The 23,761-nt window shown below is 34.5% G+C and overlaps 1 protein-coding gene across 2 annotated transcripts in view; it reads left to right on the top strand.

Annotated features, from left to right (window-relative positions):
- LOC132286004 (potassium channel SKOR-like) overlaps positions 1-15,967 on the top strand; it is a 68,626-nt gene extending 52,659 nt beyond the window's left edge. Inside the window, exons 8-13 of one of the 2 annotated variants that reach the window (XM_059788257.1) lie at positions 3,838-4,062; positions 4,267-4,455; positions 9,993-10,068; positions 10,264-10,480; positions 11,353-11,474; positions 14,446-15,967. In XM_059788257.1, the coding sequence (XP_059644240.1) occupies positions 3,838-4,062; positions 4,267-4,455; positions 9,993-10,068; positions 10,264-10,480; positions 11,353-11,474; positions 14,446-14,690 (1,074 nt within the window). In that variant the 3' untranslated portion in view covers positions 14,691-15,967. Of the gene's footprint in view, positions 1-3,837; positions 4,063-4,266; positions 4,456-9,992; positions 10,069-10,185; positions 10,481-11,352; positions 11,475-14,445 lie in introns of both variants that reach the window. The other variant, XM_059788256.1, reaches the window with a different exon arrangement.
- The last annotated feature ends 7,794 nt before the right edge of the window (positions 15,968-23,761 follow it).

The raw sequence follows: 23,761 nt of genomic DNA, 5'->3' as shown, positions 1-23,761 counted from the left end.
ACAAAATTTTCTTCAACCAGCATGTGTTCATATGTTGTCTTCTGTGGGAGAAGACAAAAGACCTGGAGGAATATGTTGATCTAACCATATCAATTGTTTTTATTTATATTTATATTGAGTTTATCCAAGAAGAGCTTCAAGGACACATGATTATCATCAAGGAAAGTAGATTAAAGTCATAAATGATTAGTGGGCACACAGTGAAAGGAATGCGAGTGATCTGAGGAACCTAAATGTTTCTGAAAATCTTTATTTTGTTTGAAAGTGTCTTCAAATATATTTTTTTAAAGGCTTTAAAGTGTTTCGAAATGAAAAAACAAAAAAATGTTTTTCTCAGACAAGAGCAAGTTTGAGTGGGAATAGACTCGATTCCCACATTGGGTGTTGAATTCAGTCAGAATTTGACTTTTCAACTTTTCTGGAGTCATGATCTTTTATGCTAAATTCCGAAAAAAAGTCTTTTATGCTTAGAATCTTAAGATAATCTTTAGCTTCAAACAATAGACTCAATAAGCTTCCCACATATATTCCTTGCTTAATTTTGAATTTGTTTGGCCCCTCAACTAAACCCGAAAAGACAGGTCTTGTGCGCACTCTTCTAAAGTGCTACAGGGCAAACCAGAGAGTAGTGTGCCAGTGAACTATAAGTCTGTACTGGTACATGCACTCCAAATAGTTCTGTACCCGTGAATTATTGCTCCTGTATCAGTATACCTTCTGCTAAAGCTAAAATCTGTTTCTTTGAGACCAAAAACACTTTCTTATTCAACCAAGACTCATCCAAAAATTTCAATTGATTTCAATGAGTTTTATGGGTTTGGAAAGGTTTCAAAACTCTAGATAATCATGCTTTGATTCACATATATATAAGATAGACTCATTAAAACAATATTAGGGTTTTTCACGTTATAACATTTTGAGTACACACTCTAAGATTTATTGTGTTTTTCTATCACACGCATAATCCATGCACAAGAGAAATGTGCGTGATAACTTAGGATTGTTGAGTAGCTTCTAAATTCTACATTGGAAGAACCTATTGGAAAGAAGCAGTTCCTCAAACAATTTTTTGACGCTGTGCAGAGAAGTTGAACAGACAATTTACTATTGAAGAAGGCGGGTTGTTGTGGAAATGTTTGCCTTGACAATTAGTGGCTAAACTCTAAGGAATAGGAGGAGTAAGTATGAGACATTCTTTTGCTGTTTTATTGTTTTACTCCCTGACCGTGCATGATTTGATTATTCAACCAGATTAAAATTAAGCTTGGTAATTATATAAGTTCAAATCAATCAAAAGAGGAAAATAGTATTCACCCTTCTCTAGGTCTACAAATCACCTCACGAATAATCAAAACCGCTTCTACAGTGCAATCACGGAATATGCATCTAAGCTTCCTCGTCCAAGTCTATCTAATGGAAAGCATCTGTTGCATCAAAGGAACATGTTGAATATATTACTTGAACTCAGGTATCATTCTCTTCTAGCGCGTTCTTTTTTTATCCCATGGCCTTTTTCCACTTAGGATATGCAATAAGTTCCTTCCAAATCTGAGGTAGAGATGCAGACAGATAAGAGACAAAAGCACGATTGGAAGGAGACAAGGAATTATATAAGGCAAGTTTAGAATTAGGGTGTTGGTACAAACCTGAACTCCCTTTTGAATGGATTCGTCACCTGAGGAAGAGAAGACCTGACATCACCTTATTTTGTCTAAGAACATATAAGTAATGAACCAGAAACTGGTAAGTCCTTATCCCGTTTTGTTTCAGGTGGATTTATCCATAAAATTGTGGTCCATTTAGTTTAAGATTGTCATTTCGATATGCTATTAGCCTGATGCCAAATCTCTATGGAGTGAGTTGGTGGTTGAACTGTTGACTGCCATGAACCTTTGAAAACACTCATTGGCTGGCAGATAAACCTACTTTATTGGTCATGCAGCTTAGACTTGTTCAACTGAGTAGCATTTTAAAATTATAAAAATAATAATGGGTCTCATACAGGGCCGGTCCTACCGTCCTGAGATCTTGAGAGGCCCTAGGCGAACTTTAAATGTGAGGCCCTCCATACATAAGTTTCATAGGCGCAATTTTTTTTTTTATAAAAGTGAAAAATTTTCATTAAAGTAAATGTGATCGTCTTGCATTTTGAGCTGCAAAATTATCAATTAAAATGCTCAAATCAACTTTCTGCAACACATCTTTTTCAATAGACAAGATAGCCAATCCATTAAATCTGAGCTGATATATATATATATACACACACACACACACATCGGGCCGGCTCGAGCCTTAGGAGAGTTAGGCGGTTGCCTAAGGCCCCAGCCAATAAGAAGGCCCCATAATTTTTTATTTCTCTATATATTATAACTTTCCTAAAACAATTATAGTATTTTCTTTAATTATTAAACTTCAACGTATAGAGAAATTTGACATATGACGTCAAAAATTTCTATTTTTTTTTTTTTTTTTTTTTGAGGCCCCCAATTTTTTTTTTTTCTTTATACATTATAACTTACCTAAATATTTTATTTTCTTATATCATTAAACCTCAACAAATACAAAATTTAATAGTGTGCGCAAAATATTTCTATCCTAGTATTATCTTATCTTATCTTTTTTTTTTTTTTTTTCCTTTTTCTCTCTCTCTCACATCCTCATTACATCAGCATATATACACACATTAAAATTAAATATTATATTGAGCCGCCCTATATATATATATATATATATATATATATATAAATTGGATCTAAATAATTGGAAGTTTTTGATCAAAATGATGCCAAATGGCTGTATAAAATGGTTAAAAAATCAGTACCCAAGAATGGCAAGGAGGCAAATTCTCCAAAGGAGAGAGAAATTGAATTAAGGAAGCAAAGTTTTCCTGCAATTAAAGATTCAAATAATTAATAATACATATTTAGTGTTAGTCAGTGCGTGTGTACGTGTTAGAAAAAGTAATGGGATGGGTGAGAGAGAGAGAGAGAGACCTGTGGAAAAAGAAGGGCAGGCAAAGGGCAAGAGAGGCGATGAAGACTTGGTAGCTGAGGCCTCTGGAAGTGGCTGCTTTGAAGAGTGTGCTTAGGCGATCATGGCGATGATGATGGATTGATGCAGATGCGAATCATGCGATGCGAGTTACAAACCCAAACCCCAAACTGCGATTTGCGAACTGAAAGTCTGGATTCTGAAACAGAGAGAGGGGAACAAAAGAGTGAAGACGATGATGATGTGATGTTTTCAATTTTCTGGGTTTTGAACTTTTGATTTTTGAGGAAAAAAACTTTTGATTGTTGCAGTTGTAGTCTTGCAGAGCAGAGAGAGAGAGAGAGAGATGGGTGGGGGGGGGGTAACCGGGTAAGCTTGAGAGTTGAGAGTCTGTTGAGATTCTTGAGAACGAGAGTTACGATAATGGAGATTGGCGGTTTAAATGATTTTTTTTTTTTTTTTTTGTGGCCCACCATTCATGGGCCTATAAATTTTGTAGCCCTTTAAAAAATTTGCTGCATCTGGTTACAAATTTTTTTTTTTTTTGGTGGCCCATCATGCATGGGCCTCAAAATTTCGAGGCCCCTTAAAATCTGAGGCCCTAGGCGACCGCCTTGGGCCAGGGTCGGCCCTGGTCTTATACTAAGTAACTAAAACAGTTTATTGTAATTAATTTTACTTAAAAATAAGTCAGGCTACTCTATATTTAGAACACTTCAGAGTATGTGGACCAATATTTAAAATTTTCAAAATCTTGAATTCCCCTGGCATATTATTAACACGTATTCTGTATGCAATGTATATGCACATTTGAATGCAAGTTTGACAATCTGATAGTATTTACAGGAGGAAGTAGGAAGAGATGAGGATGATAAAACAGAAGAACCTCTTCTACGTTCGCAGACTTACAACTCGTTTGGTGAAATTTCTGTTCTTTGCAACATTCCAGCACCTTATACCATTCGAGTTCGTGAATTATGTAGGCTACTGCGAATAGATAAACAGTCTTTCATAAACATCCTTGAGATATACTTCCATGATGGGCAGATTATTGTAAATAACCTTCTGGAGGTAAGTAAGTTTTTGTATTATTTTCCTCCAACTTGTAGCATCTCCTTCGCCCTCTCTCTCTCTCTCTCTCTCTTATTTTATTCATTCATTTTTTTTTTTTTTTGGGGGGGGGGAGGTGATTCACAAAAGGATCTTACGCAAAGCTTTGAATTTTCTGTTATCTGAATTTTTTAGTGTCACTTTTAACATTTCTCCAATCACCAGGGAAAAGAATCCAGTCTCCGGAACAAGCTGTTGGAGTCTGACATTACACTTAATATTGGAAAACATGAATCTGAGCTGGCTACAAGGTTGAATTGTGCTGCTTATGATGGAGACTTGTATCGACTAAAACTTTTGATTGGAGCTGGAGCAGATCCCAATAAAACAGATTATGATGGAAGATCACCTCTGGTATAAACTTTCAGGCGAAAAGTATTTTAATGTAGGGCAAAATTATTTTAATTCTACAACATACTCTTTCCTTGGAATCATCCCTCTCAAGTATATAAGTCGTGCCATTGAACTTTGAAAAATGTTGACAAAATCCTAAGAAAAGGAGTGTAAATTATCAACTAGATATATGTTCAGCAACCAATTCTGATTCAAGAGGCATGAAGAGAGACAGGAAAATGTTGGTTATTTCCTTATTTCATTTCCCCTTTCCTCTTATCCTAAATGAAAAAATGAGCTACAGTTCTCATGTCTTCATGACAGCGTAAATGATTTGATTTATGAACTTATCTGACAAGGTGACATATATATGAAATGTGTCACCTATCTTAGTTAATTTTCGAAGGCAGCAGCCCCTCCCACTTTTTAGCAAATGCTTTATATAGTTTTATTACTTATATGAGAAGTTTTAGTTTATTCTGGTTTTATTACTTATATGAGAGGTTGTAGTTTATTCTACTTTTATGAGGTTGTAGTTTATTCTATGCCATCATACAGTGTGTAAAGATTTTGTAAAGAACTTGCAGGAGATTTAGTTATGAAGGATCTGTCATGATTATCAAGTTTTTCTTGGTTTCATTATAAAAGCAGTGGAAATAATTTGAATAGTGGAATTCATTATATGGGAACTCAGTACCTCACATTCTCTTGGCAAACCAAGGTAGATTATCTCCTCTTGTGTCTCAATTAAGTTTCCTATGCCCAGAAAGATAGAAGACCTTGCAATGACAAGCTTATTAATTTGTTTAGTGCCTGGTAATTTATATTCTTCTTTTTTTTTTAAAAAAACTTTTTGTAGTCATCTTAATGACTTGTCAATGTCAACTTTTAACTAGATAAAACATTTACGATATAGCATATTTCGGCCCATTGTGTTTTATTCCACAAATTAACAAAACTAAGTTAAATGAGAGAAGTCTTGTCTTTCTATCTAAGGGGAAACCTCCAACAAATCCAACAAGAAACAAGCTCTTTACTTGTTTTGTGGCTGCTAGAAATGAATATTAGAATCTATTTATGATCAAAGCAACACACTTCTGCTACTTTAGACTGCACTAATGCTCTTGGTTAGGTCAACAATGTTCCAACAGTGGACTTCAGAATCTGCTGAACCAGCCATATGTAAACTTGTTTTTTTTTCTTGTTAGAAAAAATTATTATAGGAATTCTTAATTAAATTACTTGTTGACAGAATATTACTATGAGATTTGTTACCATATTTATATTTGACTTTCTATGTAATTCCTTTATTATAAAATACTTGAGAAGCAAAAATACTTGTAGACTAGCTACAAGTCTTTCTCATTTCACCTATAAATAGAGGTGATCATTGTATACAAAAAAATCAAGAGAGTATAATAAAGAAAGGTAGCTCTTTGGGCTTTGTGTGCGGTGGATGTAAACCCTAGTGATTGAACCACGTATATCCTTGTGTTCTTCATTTTTTTTTTTTTTTTTTCTCTCTTCAATTTTGACATGGTATTAGAGTATGTTTATCATACACCACTCTATACTCTACTTGTCTCGGATCTTCGGATCAACTTTTCTCGTCTCGGATCTTCAGATCAACTCGTCTCAGACTCTCAACAACTTCATATTTAGTTTCAAGTTGGACACTTGAGTTAAAATCTCTGTGTACCAACTTTGGGGGGGGGGGGGGGGGGGGGGGGGGGGGGTGTCGGAGATAAATATTATAGGAACACTTAATTAAATTACTCCTTGACAGAATATTGCCATGATATTTGTTGCCGTATTTGTATTTGACTTTTATATGTAATTCCTTTATTATAAAATAGTTGTAGAACAAGTACTTTCTATTCTCTAGCTACAAGTCTTTCTCATTTCACCTATAAATAGAGGTGATCATTGTATACAAAAATGAAGAGAGTATAATAAAGATAGGTAGCCCTTTGGGCTTTGTGTATCGTGGATGTAAGCCCTAGTGGCTGAACCACGTATATCCTTGTGTTCTTCATTTTCTATTTCTATCTTCAATTTTGACATTTCTAATACGTGTTATGCTCTCTCAAAGCATAAGTATAATTTAAATGTGAAAGTTCCTCATAATCAACTTTTCAACTGTTTCATATTTCTTTATTTAAAATTTTCAAGACATTCACACATTGCATGAAAAACGATTGTGATATTCATGCTTGTTAAGATCATTGCATGCATGAAACTCAGTTATAATGAGGTTTTGTTTTTTCTATTTCATTTGCTGGAGCTTGCTTGAAAGCTCAGATTGAATCTGTAAGCCTTTCATTAGCATTCTTGTTATTGAACTTTTAAGGATGGTTCAATATTTTTTCATTTTTGATAGGGAGATGGTGTTTGTCTGTTAATTTACCCTTAAAGTTCATCTTCATAGACAACATTTCTTTGTAGTCCTTATATCCTTTACGTCAGAGGAGATGCATAGATTCTTTTTTCTATTCAACCAACAACTTTATTTCCAACTTGCTTGCTTTTACCATGTTGTTACTTGAATGGAGGAAAAAGGAGAATTATAGGAGAATCTTTTAACATACAAAGATCTGCACGTCCTTATATACTTCACATGGTCACCATACAGGACGAGAAAATTTTGTACCATTGCCTATGAGCTTATTTTAATTGATATAGGTTTTATATAAATTGAGTTGTTTGCCAATCTTTTTGATCCTTCTGATTGTTGATTTTAGATGACTAGAAGACCTACCACATGATTGGATGATTTATTTATAACTGGTGAATCATCTTTTTGGTGCTCAAAGCCCTTCACAATTAGCCTAGCTTTGTATCTCTTGCTTTTCACCATCATTTATTTCAGATTACTCCAAAGGTTTCTTGGTGTTTTCTAGTCCTTTAGCAGTTTAACGGATCTGTATGCCTTTCATTATGCAAAGAAGTGATTTTCTTGCATTGACTTTCATTACTTTTCTTTTCTCTATTAACTCGAACGTTTGGAAACTTCGTGGCTATACCAATTATTTCGCATGATATATCACTAGGGAAGTGTATTACGACTTTTTGCTTGAGGTACCATATGCTTAACGAGGTTCTTCTTCATGACAACAATAGCAACAAGAGGACTCTCATCAATTACTTTTACCTTTTTCCACATATCATCATCATGTGGCTTTTGAGTAGGATCCAGGTCAGTGATATTACCTTCTAAAACCATGGTTTTTAGATCCTTTTGGTCTTTAATTGTTTGATCTTTATCTTCAGATGCTTTTATTTCTTTCATTCCCGATTTTTTAGCTGAACTATTTGTTCACATAGTCCAAAAAGTTACATGTTTGAATTGTTAAAGCTCTGATCCTTCTTCCTTGAGAATGTGAATATTTTATACAAGCAAAACAGTCAATGTTCACATGAAGCATATTTCATAGTCCATACCTATTCTATTATCCTCTATAAAACCATGTAGCTTATTATGTATATTGTCACAGGCTCACAACGCTAAAAGACTGTGATAGTAAGGACCGGAACCCAAGGCTCTGATGGAGAGTTGAATAAGGCCTGTGATCTAGACCTAGAGGAGGGGGTGAATAGGTCTTGTAGAACTAACTACCGAATTTACTACTTTTTGAATTTAAAACTAAATTACCAGAATTTAAATTCTGTTCATAGCAGAAAATAAAAATCACTCGATCTATAGCAGTAATAAGCAAATAATGCACTAACACAATGGTTGTAGAGACTTTTTATGTGGAAGCCCTGAGGGTAAAAACCCCAGGACCTAATCCAGGCAAACCAAAATCCACTATGAGAAAGAATATTACATCTAGGCTAAGAATTTCCCAATCCTAGAAATCCCTAGTTACCTCTTTCCACTCGTCAACAGACTTTGCTTCTCACCAATCTGCTCCTCCTTAATTGGTCTCTGCCACTAGTCGTCCATCCTCAATCTATGAAGATAGATTGAATGTGGTGTTGTACTCTTTAATCGAAGTTTGCTGCAATAGTTGTCAACAGACTCAACGCACAATTGAAAAACACTCATCAAAGCTAAGTATAATGAAAGCAAAGAAAAATAATGCTGCACTCTCTCAAAGATGCTCTCTCCATAAACATATAAGTTGTCTATTATTCTGCCCTAGTGTGATTGAAAACTGCTTTTTTGCAAAGCTCAATCAATCAAATTTTATGTCGATTCATCATAGTCTAATGTGGTGTAACCTGAGAAAAAAAAATTAATTCCGAAGTTTCCAAAATTCTTTAATGCATGTTTTGTAAGATTTAGGGAATCAAATAAGATCAAATCATGTAGAAATGGAAAACCTTAATTATGCACGCATGAACCCTAATTTTTATTTAGTGCATCAATGTGTTGAATGAATTACCTTTTTACCCTTGTAGACATAGAATACTGAATTACCCTTGACTGTAGCTTAGATTTCTTTCTTCGTCCTTGAGTAGGAGGTAATCGACTAGTTCTAACTATCTTTTGAAATTTATAGTCCAAACTAGAAATTAAATTAAAAGTTTCACTCCAGTTTTGTTCAATGGTATTTACCAACATAAGTCTTATTGACCTAACAGACTGGAACTTGGCAACTGAGAACACATGATGAACTTCATTGAAAATGGCATCATTTTTTTTCTTTTTCCCTTTCTCAATGCTATTGTGCGGAGGAGTAATGGTGTCTTTCTATGTCTAATGCCAATACGGAATAAAATGATCGTAATGAGAAATATTGGGCTTCAAATTACAGGGATGTCTATCCTTATGTCAGTATCAAAAGAATTTTTGAAAGATTAAAGTATTCCAGAGATGCTGGATACCTGTTATAGATGTCAAAATGTTTATCAATACTTATATATAGGTTTCGACAACCCCCCTCCCCCCCCCCCCCCCCGGTCAAGCCATTGGAGACATCAACAGGTTTATAATCTTATTTTCATGAAGCATCAACCTACTACAGTATCCAACAATACTCCCATCATTACACATATGAGGATCATTGAAAGCTCTTCTGATTTGTTGAATATATTCAAATACATTGTAATATAATTCATGGCTTGCATTTGGCTAAAAAAAATTTATGCTTGCAAAACCACTTCAGAGAGTTACATTGCCTTTTTCCCCCCTTTTTGATAAGTATTCAGAGTGTTACATTATGAACTTGTGCATGGTACAAATTATATCTTTGTTGGCATTATTGCGAAACAATTGGCATTATACTAATGCCTTTGGTGGCTTGGGCAGGCTTTCTTCTATAATCCCCAAGACTCAAAACAAACTACTAATTAGATGAAGTAAGAGTTTAATGAATACTAATAGAATTGAATTCCTGACATCTTTCACTTCATTTATTCTATAACGTGATGTGTTAAAGTTCCATATGAAATCATTCTTTTTTTCTCTTTCCGGTACAAATGAAAAAACCTAAGTACATTAAGGGAGCTTATACCAGAGTTTTTAGTTTATAAATCTTGTGCATTTTTTTAAAAACTAATGATGAAAACAGTTCTGTTGTGGCTTACTGGAACGAATCTTGTTCTATCTGCAGCATCTTGCTGCATCTAAAGGATATGAAGATATTACTCTGTTTCTTATCCACCAACAAGTACCTATAGACATTGTAGGTAAGCATTTTACATGTCCCATTGTGATGTTATTTGTCATGAATTGTGCAATACTTTTCCCATTTAAAATTTACTTTGGAAAATATATTTATTACCTCATGTTGATTAACCCAATAGATAAATTTGGAAACACTCCGTTGCTCGAAGCACTCAAGAATGGGCATGATCACGTGGCTTCTTTACTTGTCAAAGCAGGGGCATCATTGACTGTCGACGATGCTGGAAGTTGTCTCTGTATGGCTGTCGCAAAGAGGGATTTGGAATTCCTAAGAAGAGTTTTGGCCAATGGCATTAATCCCAACTCCAGAAATTACGATCTTCGAACACCACTTCATGTAGCTGCCTCAGAAGGGCTATATTCACATGCAAATTTATTATTACAAGCGGGGGCTAGTGTCTTTTCAAAGGATAGGTATCGTAATTATATAATGGGTATTTTTGTGCATATATATAAATAAATACCTATATGGCACATTGTTAATAATATATGGTTCTTGTAGTGATCCAAAAACTAGTTCTAAGAAGGTTCTGTAAGAACTTAGTGTGCCTATAAGTTTTTAAAATCTTTCTCCTACAATGAGGTCTGTGTGTTGGTTTTGTTAATTAAGATACAAAATTCATTATAGGTCTGTGTGTTGGTTTTGTTAATTAAGATACAAAATTCATTATATGTCTGTTTTTATTTGTGGCAGATCAACCTGCCCCGGAAAATTCCCAAAATTAATTGAAAGAATGCCTTTTTGATGGTTTAAGCATGAAGCTGCCTCAACAACTTTTCTCTATTCATAGTTATTTACTTGTAATATCTTCTTATTATATAAATTAGAACTTATATTCACTACGGTTCCTCTTTTCTTTCCTTTTAACCATCATTTTGCCCTAATACTAACAACACGAACATTAAGACATCATTTATATTATTTTTCACTTTTTCTTTTCATTCATATATGAAGCTTTCTACATACAATTAATTAGATTGATGGCAGCATTCTGACATCTGCACATAGACACATACATTTACTGATACAGATCATTTGTGTAATAATAATAATGATAATAATAATGATAAATAAAGTTGTGAATGTGTGTCAAAATTATTTAAGCATCCATATATAATTTGTTGAAAATTTGTAGGAGAACCTGAAAGTGAAAGAGAAAGAAAAGATAAATTCACCATATGCATGCATAGAATTAAAAGAATGAACTCAATTTATGAGCACATGTTTATGCCTATACATGCATAGTTGTTCAAAAAGCTTAACCTTTACTTGGCCATTGTTGCAGATGGGGAAATACTCCAATTGATGAAGCTCGAGTAGGTGGAAATAAGAATCTAGTAAAGCTACTGGAAGATGCAAAATGTGCCCAGTTGTCAGAATTTTCTGATTGCTTTGAAGGAATTCAAGGTAACACCAAAATTTTTCTTTTATATACTTTCAAAAGTTGGGTATTATTTGAATATCATTCTCAGGATAAGCTTCAGTTGCATTTAAAAGGATTTAGAATGGATGATATTCTGTTATCTTAATACCTTGTCCTTTCAAGGAAAAAAGTGGAAAAAAAGTGATTCCGTGCTTCCATAGTATAGAGAAACAAAAATTTGCTTAAGAAACGATGTTTGTATTAGATGTAAAAGGTCTTGTTGGTGCTCTTCTAAAATGTTCTGTGATTTCATTTCCATTAGTTTAACAGTACATTATCGAAAGTCCTTTTGTCTTTCTTTTAGTACCTCATTATATTCTTATTTCCATTATAATATCTTCAGTGACTTCTGCAATATCCACTTATTTATTGGCTCTCATAAAGGAACATGCGCCATAGAGCCATTTTCTCTCTTCATTTTCAATCCTGCTACACCATGTGTATAAACAACATTTCTTCTTCAAATCATTTTACTTACACATTACACGCAATTTCTACTGCAAGAGTTAATCAACTCTTCTATCACTGTATAATGGATGCTTTATAGTGGTCTGTATGTGTGAAACGTGAGCATAAGTGACCATGAAACAAAACATGATTCACACACTGATCTTTTCTATGTAGGATGCTTGTTTAGTTGTCTGTATGTATACAACATGAGCATCGTGACTGTGAGATGGCACATGGTGTTCCTGTTCATAAATGAGATGTACACAATGATCTTCTCTACGCTTGATTCCACCAAATTTCCTATTTGAGCTGGTCCACTGAAACAATAATACGTAATCATGCTCGTAGAACAACCAACTGGTTATTGAATCTTGTAAGCCATATTATTGCTTTCAGTTATCTAGAGTCCACACTAAGCTAACTGGACACAGATGTCTACAACCTATGGGTGAGGATAGAAAAAATCATTTAGTGAGTTGGACATCCGTTTCTGTCCTGAGAAAAATGCTAGGCACTGGCCTGGGTGATATGAATTCTAGGAACAAGTATGAAAGAAAATTAGGGTTTTCCTCTTGTAGGAAAATAGTTGTATAAATTGCCTAGATAGCAGGATTCTCTTTGCATCTGGTTGTCTGAAGCAAGTGCAGGATCTGTCTAATGTTCAGAAGCTTTTATTTATTTATTTATTATTATTATTATTATTCTTCGATCCTGGCAAATAAGACACGCACCAACTTGCCCCTATGTGGACTTGAACCCTCGACCTTACACTTTGGAAGGCGAGAAAGTACAAGTACCACTAGGCTACAGCCTTCGGTGCTCAGAACTCCAACTTAGCTACTGACTAACATGTGCATATATATATACATAACAGCAATTATCGACCAGATCTTGTGTTGACATTATTGTATCATTGCCCTGGTTTTTCCGGAAAGTTCTTTATTTTTTCTTTTCGTCGGCTTGCAAAAGGTAATTTATATATTTTGAACAACTCAATAAAATGTTTGTCCTTACTGCTTAGGTTTGGCTACAAGAACCTGGTTCACCATTTTATTCCATCTAAAGTCTATAACAACCCTCACCCTATCCACACACAATATTATCTGCTTTTGGCTCCCTCGACTAGAGACCCCATCTTGATACTACTCCAAGTTAAGCACGCTTAACTCCGGAGTTCTGGTAAGTTCACGTCCATTACAGCTTTAAAATGCGTTGTGTCATAGAAGGGTGTAGAATCTACATATAGCACTTTACCTTCCCCAGGCGATGTGGGATCATGACACCCTGTAGTCTACTAGTGCTTGCCCACACCACACCCGTTCACAGAGGTCGTCACAATCACCCCCCATGGGGCCCAGCGTTCTCGTTGGCCACACTTCCGGTTTGGTTTCGGCTCTGTTACCATTTGTAACAGCCCTCACCTGTGACGACCTTTGTGGGCGGGTGTGATGTGGGCGAGCACTGGCATGCTACAGGGTGTCATGATCACACATCACCTGGGGAAAATGAAGTGCTATATGTAGGTTTTACACCCTTCTATGACACAATGCATTTTAAAGTTGTGATGGATGTGAACCTATCAGAATTTTAAAGTTAATAGTGCTTACTTTGGAGTAGTACTAGGATGAGTGACCTCCTGGGAAGTCTTTGGTCTGGGGGAGCCAAAAGCGGACAATATTGTGTCTGGATAGGGTGATGTGACAACTTCTACTAAAATTATAACGCAATACGTCGTGGACAATATTGTGTCTGGGTAGGGTGATGTAACAAGTGTTTGGGTACGGTGATGTAACAACTTCCACTAAAATTATAACGCAATCCGTCTCAGGAACTGACTTCCTTTTTGTCTTCTCATCCTAAATGCTTAACCTGATTCACTATTTTATTCCTTCTAAAGCCGTCTTCCTCTTAATTTATAACACAATAAGTCTCTTTTCATTCTTGTACCAGTTTTCCGCAATGCTGAATTTATCGACCTATATTGCTCATGAAAAAATTATGATTACTAATCTCTAATGTTGTCCTTAATTAGTATTAACTTACCTCACAAATGTGTTGACCTCTAATTTTCACATTCTATTATTGCCTCTCAATTATTTCAATTGCCGTAGTTTAACCATTCTGTTTTATTTTATTTTATTTATTTATATTTTAAGGTAGTAGCCATTCCGTTTTTCTAAAAATTATTGTTAAAAACTTTTAAACTATTAACAATGCCTGATCTTTTAGCTATTCTACAGTACGTTCCTATATATGCTAATTGTACATTACTCTGATGCAGTAGAGAAGTATAACATTCACTCATATTTAGCTCTTGGTCTCTTTAACTACTTCCTCGATTTGGGTGACATTCTTTTCAAGCCTCATATACATAAGCAATCGGTAGAGAAGTATAACATTCACACACATGGGCTTTGGCAAAATCTCTCTCTCCTTCTATATATATGTGTGTTTATGTTGTATGAGTGCATGCTGAGCAAATCACATTTTTGCTTCCATCAATAGATAAAATGCGGCAAAGAAAATGCACGGTGTTCCCCTTCAACCCATGGGATCACAACAAAAAGGAGAGAACACAAGGAGTTGTGCTATGGGTTCCACAAAGCATTGAAGAGCTCATTGTGGCAGCAACAGAGCAATTAAAATTTTCAGGTGCTTCATGTATTCTATCAGAAAATGGGGGTAAGATTCTAGATGTGCACATGATTTCTGATGATCAAAATCTGTTTTTGGCGAGTGAAGAACGATAAAGGTAAATGGGGTGGTGCCTCATGTACTTAGTAAGTTATGAATATTAAGACTCCTATAGTTTGTTGTCTCAGATTTAACATGTATAAGTGAGCAATGCTCCTCCTTGTTTAGGGTTTGTGTATTTCAATTCAATTTGCTATGGAATACGAATAAACTGAACCGAAAAACCAAACAATAAAGAACAAGAAAAGATTGGCAAAATTTTCAATCTTGTGCTCAAATATTTAATCATATGTGTATGTGTACCAATTTGGTAATGAATTGCCTTTGGGCTATTTGTTTTTCATTCTTGATTTGTGGATGTGTTCTTTCTTTGATTTTGGGTATGCCCCATGTAACTCTCTAATGGATTTGATTCAGTAGCATAATTCTACTTGCTCATTTTAGGAAAAAATTAATTAGTGGGAAAGACTACCGAAAACTAGTTTTCGATTAACTGAAGAGTACAATTACTAATTTATCCTTATTTTTTAATTTATTATAAAAAATCAAAATATATGCTATTATGAAATTACCACTTTGCCCATATCTTCTTTCCCAATTCATTTTTGTTTTCCTTTCTTCTTCATAATGTTGTCAAAGAAGTAATACCACAGTGGCTGCCGACTTTCCTTTCCTTCGGCGAGATTGGATTTGGGTTTTGCTGGGATTGGAGATACTCCGATGATTAAACAAAAGAAGGGAAAAAAAGGTGAAAAGTGGGTGAAGGTCAGGTTTTGCAGAAGAGAGACAGTTCCTCTATAGCGGCGCTGCAGAAGCGAGCAAAGATGACATTGGCGAGCACTGTCTGAACGTACGACGATGAAGTGTTCGGCAGTCAAGCGGCGGCGGCAGAAGACGACTACAAACAGCAGCAAGAAGACGCGATTTGCGATTCTGAGATTCCTCCGGCACATCCCAGAAATGATGTGCTCCACTGGGACGAGGGGAAAAAAATAAACACAAAAAACAAGATCACTTTCCTTGATGTTGTAAATTCTGTGATGCACTCAATTTTTGCGTCAATAATGGCTTGTAGTTTTTGCCTCACTTTATTTAAAATATCATACTTTGGACATCATGAAAAGATGTTTAAATCACGTATCTATATTAGAATTTGAGGTGAATTATCTTTTCAATTATCTTCTACATTTCTTTCTTGTTTCCAACATCTTAAAGAATCTCAGAACAATAAATCTGTGATGTTTTTTATATGATCAGTTTTCACACTATAGCAACTGGATGATGATGTGCTAACATCTGGATGGCAATGGTGGGTGGCGGCAGAAGGAAGTGAGAGAGGGGAAAAAAAAATGGTACGAAAAAAAAAAGAAAAGAAAAGAAGATTTGGGAAAGAAGATATGGGCAAAGTGGTCATTTCATAATAGCATATATTTTGATTTTTTATAATAAATTAAAAAGTAAGGGTAAATTAGTAATTGTGCTCTTCAGTTGGTCGGAAACTAGTTTCTGGTGGTTTTTAAGAGGGCATTTTGCTTACTTTTGATAGTTCAAGGGAACAACTTGTTTCCAAAAATAATTCAGATGTGCATTATGCAACAATGAGATAATTTGAAGGGGGTTTTTTGCTCTTTTGCCAAAAAAACAATTCAAGAGGTTATTTTGCAACTTTATCATGGTTTATGAAGGTTTTTTTGCACTTTTGTCGAAGAAAAACAAAAAAGGAGAATAAGAGAAAGAGAGGAAGGAGTGATCGGAAATTGGTGGCATGAGTAGAGTCGAAAGAGTAATGATACGAAACCAACAATGGGACACATCCGACTAACTAAGTTTATGTAAGTAGGACTACTTTGTTTGTTTTTTTATTTTATTTTATTTTTATTTTTTATATTGAAAAATTCTAAAAAATCCTATTCCTTTCCCATCAGCTGTAGGATTAGAAGTTTTTGATCCTTGTCATTAATTTCTTAACAGGAGTTTCTAGAATTAAAAACCCTACCTCTTTGCCCATCATTTGCTGTAGGACTAAAATTTCTTGGAATAATTACCAATACATGGACCTATGAACCTGATATATATTACACAGACTTGGTCATATTTTAAAAAGGGTACGAGCATGGAGTTTTACTATCAATTTTACAAATACATGGACAAAATTCTTATTTTTGACCACAACTTATAATGTCACAATGATCCAAAACACAATTATAACAATAGAAAACCTTTTAAAACATAAAACCACAAAATAAATGGTGAGAAGCAGCATCTAACCTAAGATAGATTAGGCATTTATATGCTAAATCTATAATAGGACAAGTCACCAGCCATAACAAAACAATCCCTTAAAACCTATAGGCCTGAAAATAACATTCATTTACATGTATGCGACACAAATAAACTGTATTTACTATGTGATGAAATTATGGAGTATTCTAAGAGGTCTAACATTGTCATTATCAAACTAAGGGGACTCCAATGATTAGACTTTTCCAATGCAAATAAAATAACGACTAAAACCAAATTCGAGATATGGATCACAAATATATTATCGACAAGTTAAGAAGAACCAACACCGATAATCTATGGACACACCTAGATATGTGTTCGACACTTCAAGGCTGTGTCCATTATTTAAAAATAATTTTATTATTTCGGACACTTGGTTGACACATCTTGAATACTTGATCGACGCATCTTGAATTCTTGGTCAACACATTCCGAACACTCGACTAACATATCCTACACTATTTATCTTAATATAAAACAAATTGACGACAATGTTGAAAACAATATTAAGATATACATCAAAGTGTTCAACCTCTAAAGAACAAACACATAACTATAATAACACGATAGGGACTATTAATGCATGGAACAAGCATCCACTCAAAACCTCGCCGCTTCGCATAGCCATTTCAAATCCTTGTTCTTCGCAATGCTCACACTCTTACTCGCTGTTGATTCTCGAGTCATTGACATTTCAGAAATGGAATATCTATGGCCATTAAATGGAGGAAGAGATCAAAATTAACATGTTAAGCCGAAGGTAGAAGAAAAAAGAAAATTATTCTACCATGAAAGAGCCAAACCAAGTACTAATAGCTCAAGATTACAAAAGGGTCTTGACATAATATATCTTATATATATATATATATATATATAGACACAACACACATGTTCCAATTCAAAGAGAGAGAAAAAAAAAAAGATCCAATTCAAAGTTCTAATTATTATTATTTGAAATATATAATCAATATAAATGGGGATGGAAAAAAGTAATTGATATGATTCAATACTCATCTGAATGGCTTAATATATCTTATCTATATATAGACACAACACACATGATCCAATTCAAACAGAGAGAAAAAAATGATCCAATTCAAAGTTCTAGATATGATTCAATACTCATCTGAATGGCTTAATATATCTTATATATATATATAGACACAACACACATGATCCAATTCAAAGAGAGAGAAAAAATGATCCAATTCAAAGTTCTAGTTATTATTATTAATTGAGACATATAATCAACATACGTGGGGATGGAATAAAGTAATTGATATGATTCAATACTCATCTGAATGGCTTGCAAGTACCATTTGAATAGACTTTCAAATGTATATCCGAGTAAGTTTAACTTTAGGGTTTCAGGTAGCAATGGCTTCATTGAGAGCGATGATCATTTTTTCAAATTTTATTATTATTATTATTATTATTATTTTTGTAAGTGTAAAGAACGAATAATTTGCTAATGGAAGTGACTTAAGACACACCTTTTAGTCATGAGCGAGAGTGTAAAATCCTGCAATATTGCAATATATGAGCCTATATTTTTGAGATTTCCTGTATTGCCAAGTTCATATTGTGTTGTACTCATGTCCTGTGTAGATCCTGTTGGGAAAATATGTCCTACAAGTCAATTATTTATTATTTATTCGATATTTTATTAATAAATGTGATATTCATGCATTGGGCTTTACATATATCTGTATGAGATGCATTATAGTCCTCAAGTTGAATTATAGGTGACTTAAGTGCGTAAATGAGATTTATACGCAGGAGATTTGGATTCACCGATTTCTTGTACCTTGGCATTGTTTGCAGTCAATGATAAAAGTTGGGCACTTTTATATGTAAGACTGTAACACACTTGACCTCTATAAGATAGGATGGTTTGTCTCTACCATTGGGGTAGTTGACTCTAAGGTAGTGTGTTAGTGTGCTTGGAGCATATTGAACTGGATCACCATAAGATCACACCATACAAATTACGTACTGTTATTATTTTGGTGTAATTCTTATTCACTAAATACATTAAGCTCTAAATCCTGAGAGGTTTAATGGACTCAAGTTTCAGTATTGGTCACTTTGACTTACTAACGTGTGAGATCTTGTAAGGTCAATACTACGGTATCTTGGGTGGCTAATATTGGAGCTCTGGGAATACAAATGTTCAACATGGAATCCACACTCATTATATGAGTTAGAATATCCCCTTGATGCAATTTAATAAGTTTGATCACTGGAACCTGATCAGGGCATTTTAGTAAAATGTTTACTAAATTATTTTTTGATTATTTATTTAGAAAAATATTTATTTTGAAAGATCTTTTTATAAAAAAATTTATTTCAGTGATCATAAGGATTAAGTTGGTTACTCAAGGAATATAAAATATAAGTAAGCCTTAGGAGGGACAATATTCATTTTCCTTGGGGCTACTTATGTATATTCGATAGTGGAAGGACTTATATGTAGTTATTTAGTATGACAGGGCCTTGTTGTAATTTTTGAATCCTAGAGTGCAATTACAATATTATTGTGGTGCTTATTGTAATTAATTAGATAGGATAGAGTTATGACTCTATCTCTATCTAATTGGAGCTAGGATAAGAATCCATTTTAATCCTCATCTCTAGCCTTATCTATATACATGTACGATATATCTCTCTGATTCGATTTTTTTCACGCAAAGACCTAGAGAATATAGAATAATCGAAAGTGAGAGTTATAGGTTTCCACAAACCTGTGTATTCCGGGGATATAAAGGTGAAGGTTCACTGGAGTTCAAGGCCTAAAAGAGGGCTAATCAAATTCACTGTTTTTCTCGGAATGTTGACGATTAATCAATCGTCCAAAGGTATGAAATCCCTCTCAGTATTTCTTGATTTAATGAAATATCACGTGGATATGATCCTGAAAATTTTAAATCGCTTCCGTTGTGCCTTCAGATCCATATTTGTGCTTGCAAAATGGAAGAGTTGTATATGATGGATTTTCCGTCTATATTACAGAAGGAACAAATAAAAAATTCTGTCTTAAATGATGTTTAAGTCGCCATAAAATGAAATTTTTCAACAAAATATTATCCAACGCAATGTGGGGAAAAAAATTGCAGTCATCTAATCGAAGATATTGCCCTTATCATAACAAAGTTTTATGAAATAGTAGCTGGATGTATTGACGTGTTTATTATAGTTGCTATATATGGAAGAAGTTTATGTTTCAAGGGCTTCTTAACTTGATTCAAAGGAAATTATCTGCATGCTCCTTAAATCTTTTGCATGATTTTTAAAATAGGCTAAATTACAATAACCGTCCTTAGATTTGATACTTCTTTCATCTCAAAATATTTAGGTTTGTGAGTCACAGTTTCCAAAGTGTCCAAGTATTTTAGTAAGGAGGGAGTATAATTTTATGGATTTCTCTCTTATTTGAAAAAGGATACTGTACTTTTCTTGTAATACCTAATTTTTTTAACATATTTTCCTCTCCATTAATAGTTGAACATGATTCAACAACGATTCCGAAATATTAAGAAAACTAATTTTGCCCTTGTAATTATTGTATTCAATTTAAAACTACAACTAGATTTTATGGGCAAAATGGTAAAATTGAATACTTCATTAAGGGGAGGGGAGGGGATGGATGTGTCACATAAACAAGAAGGGTAGGTGGTGGTGGTGGAAGTGGTGGAAGGCGGTGGCGGTGACAGTGGCGGTGGTTGTGGTAAAAGGTGGTGGCGGTGTGGTGGTGGAAAGCGGTGAGGAGTGGTGAAAGTTTGTGGCGATGGTGGTAGTGGAAGGCGGTGGTAGTGCTAGAAGTCGATGGCTGTGGTGAAAGGCGGATGTGGTTGTGATGGAAGGTAGTGGTGGTTTTTGAACTTGAAACATGAGAGTTTTTTTGGGAAGTTAATTTAAAAAAAAAAAAAAAAAAATTACTTGGGAATGAAATGACCATTCTATAGGTTTAGTTGTGGAATTAGATTTTCATTCTCAGGAATGGATTTTCATTCCAATGGAATGACCATTCCCACTTTATTTTGCTTACTAAACAAAGGAATGGTTGGAATGGGCATTCCATTACATTCCATTCCAGCACATCAAACGTAGCATAAAGGTAGTATTTTTAGGTATGGCAGGGATAGGTATGCAAGAAGAAAGATAAACAAGTTTGGATGGAAGATTGAGAAGTTAAGAAAAGAATAAAGAACAGGGAGAAAAAAAAATACTTAAAATGAATCTAAATGAAAAGAAAAAGAATAAAGCGCTAAGATTTTGTATTTCTAGGAGAGAAATGAAAATAATTAAGCACCAAAGTTTTATAATTCTACTTTAACCTTAACTTTGCACTCATCATTCTCGTTCTCTCCATAAAAACTCCATCCAACCTCCACTATTTCTTGATAACTCTGTTATTAAAAATTGGAAGCATGTAGTAAATTACTTGATAGATGTAGAGATAAACACCCATTTTCAAAAATAGCATGAATATGATGTAGATACACACATATATAGAGATATAGGATCATACCATTGTAGACCAATCTCGTTCTAGATATTCTTAGACCTTCAATGTAGAGTGAGATCCTTAAGCTATGCTAGTGAGCAATATAGAGAAAAAAGTATATATTCAATTTATGTACATAGGCTCTCTTCGTAGGGATGATGCAACTAGGGTTTATAACCCATATATATATATATATATATATATATATATATATATATATATATGAGTGCTCATAGCACTCATATCATTCAATTGGGGTGTTCATAGCAACCCGTACAACCAATATACTAGAGGTACTGCACAATATACCATTAAACGTGGAACCGATAAGAATTGTACCGAACCGTCACTTCAGTTCAATTCTTTTATGGTTCAGTTCTTGTTCTGGTTCCAAAAAGAGGAACCGTTAGTTTATGGTTTGGGTTCTAGTTCAAAGTCCATTGGAACCAAACCGAACAGTAAACTATATATATATATACACACACACACACACACAAATATATACAAATATTAATAAATAATAATATAACACATGTCACAAAGATAAAATTGCACACATGTACACAATATTGTGGTTTTTAGACTACATAAAATGACAAGGCTAGTCTCGAATGGTTTTTTACTTCTAATTTTCATATTATTTAACAAGATTTAGCCTAGAACCGTACCGAACCAGATTGTGTGCACCCCTATAATATACTATGTCTGTGGCATCCCACATCTCCAAGGAGGGAGATGTTGTTGAGTATGTAGACACGTTTTGAGGAAAATCGTGAACACTTCAAGGAAAGTGTGAAAAGAGGACAATATCTATATAGGTTGGGACAGGGTTTGACAAATGGTATTAGAGCAAGTCCTAAGCCAGAAATGAGGGGGGCGTGCATAAGCCCATGAGGTATAGGAGGCCAGCGTGGATACTGAGTCTTAGGAGGGTGTGATTGTGATGTCCCATACTGCTTGGAGGGGGAGGTTGTTGAAACTTATATGTATTGACACCCCTTAACCTTGTAGATGTGTTTTCAGTAAAACTGTGAGCACTGAGAAGAGAATGTACAAAGTAGACGATATCTACACGATGCGATATAGGTTGTGATAGATTATATACGAGCCAATCCCCAATTGAAAATTGGGGGGGGGGGGGTGTTGTAGAAACCCATGCGGGTCAAACAGCCACTGATGAACCAAGGGGGGGGTGAATTAGTTCTTGTATAAACTTTTCTTTTTTGTGTGATCAATACAATGTGATGAAGATGATTATAGATTCAACAAGCTTACACACACTTATAAGTACTCTATGCATTTACAAGGAACCCTCTCAATAGGGAAAAACCTTGGTTATTTGCCTTAGCCAATAAAATCTCCACTAGTTATATGCAAGTAGTTACACAATGATCTGTCTCACACTCTGCACACACCCTTATACAAGTTAAGACACTAGTTTTCACAGCCTCTACACACACATTAGCCCCACTAAGTGTACTCTGCACCCCCTATCCTAAGCAACCCTGATTGGACCTTGCAAGCTCTCATAGCTCACCAAATACATATAAAGAGATGTATTACAATAATATTTAAGCTATTACACAAGATAAGAATGAATAATCAGCTCAAAGTATCAATACAAACACCTTCCATTTATTATGTTGAAACTAGGGTTTGAGGGATAAAATAGGAATTTTGTGTTACACAAACTCAGAGATGAATACAACATGAATACACAATTACAACTTATATATAGGCTTAGTTCTGTAGCCTTTAAGAACTAGGGTTTCACAAGGTCAAATTCTGTATTAACTTTATTTCTGTGCAAACCTCAACTTCAACAGCCTTGATTCAACTATAGAAACTTGTTCAGATGATAATAATGCAACTCATAGAAGATATAGTGATTATAAGTTCAAATCAACAAGCTAAACCAGTAAAATAAGCTAATACACAGGTATTAGACATCAAAATCAAATACAGCTAAAAGATGGTCACAAACATACTTTCTACAGATGTAAAATAATAAGTTACACTTGCCTTAATCTTGTCTCAGCATCACAGCAAGCTTAAACCAAACTTAGACCTCCAAACCAGCTTATGCACTAGCAAAAGTCATAGCAACAGGCCTCTATTTGATCATCTACTCTTGTGAATTCTATGAGTGTATTTCTTAGCTCAAATTAGGCTTTGATTGACGACGGCCGTTCCAATACGCCAAACTGAATGTAGTGAATGTGTGGTTCAAGAAAAGCCTTTTATGTCAAATTTAAATTTATAAAAACCACTACCAACACTACTACTAACGTAGCAAGAGTGAGTAGGGATCGTCCCAAGGGATTATACGTGTTGGAA

This window comes from Cornus florida, unplaced genomic scaffold (genome assembly GCF_030987335.1).
Source record: "Cornus florida cultivar Cherokee Brave unplaced genomic scaffold, ASM3098733v1 CherokeeBrave_3.0.0_Hap2_Chr11, whole genome shotgun sequence".
In the NCBI taxonomy this organism is placed as follows: domain Eukaryota; kingdom Viridiplantae; phylum Streptophyta; class Magnoliopsida; order Cornales; family Cornaceae; genus Cornus; species Cornus florida.
This window is presented reverse-complemented; position numbering and strand designations above follow the sequence as displayed.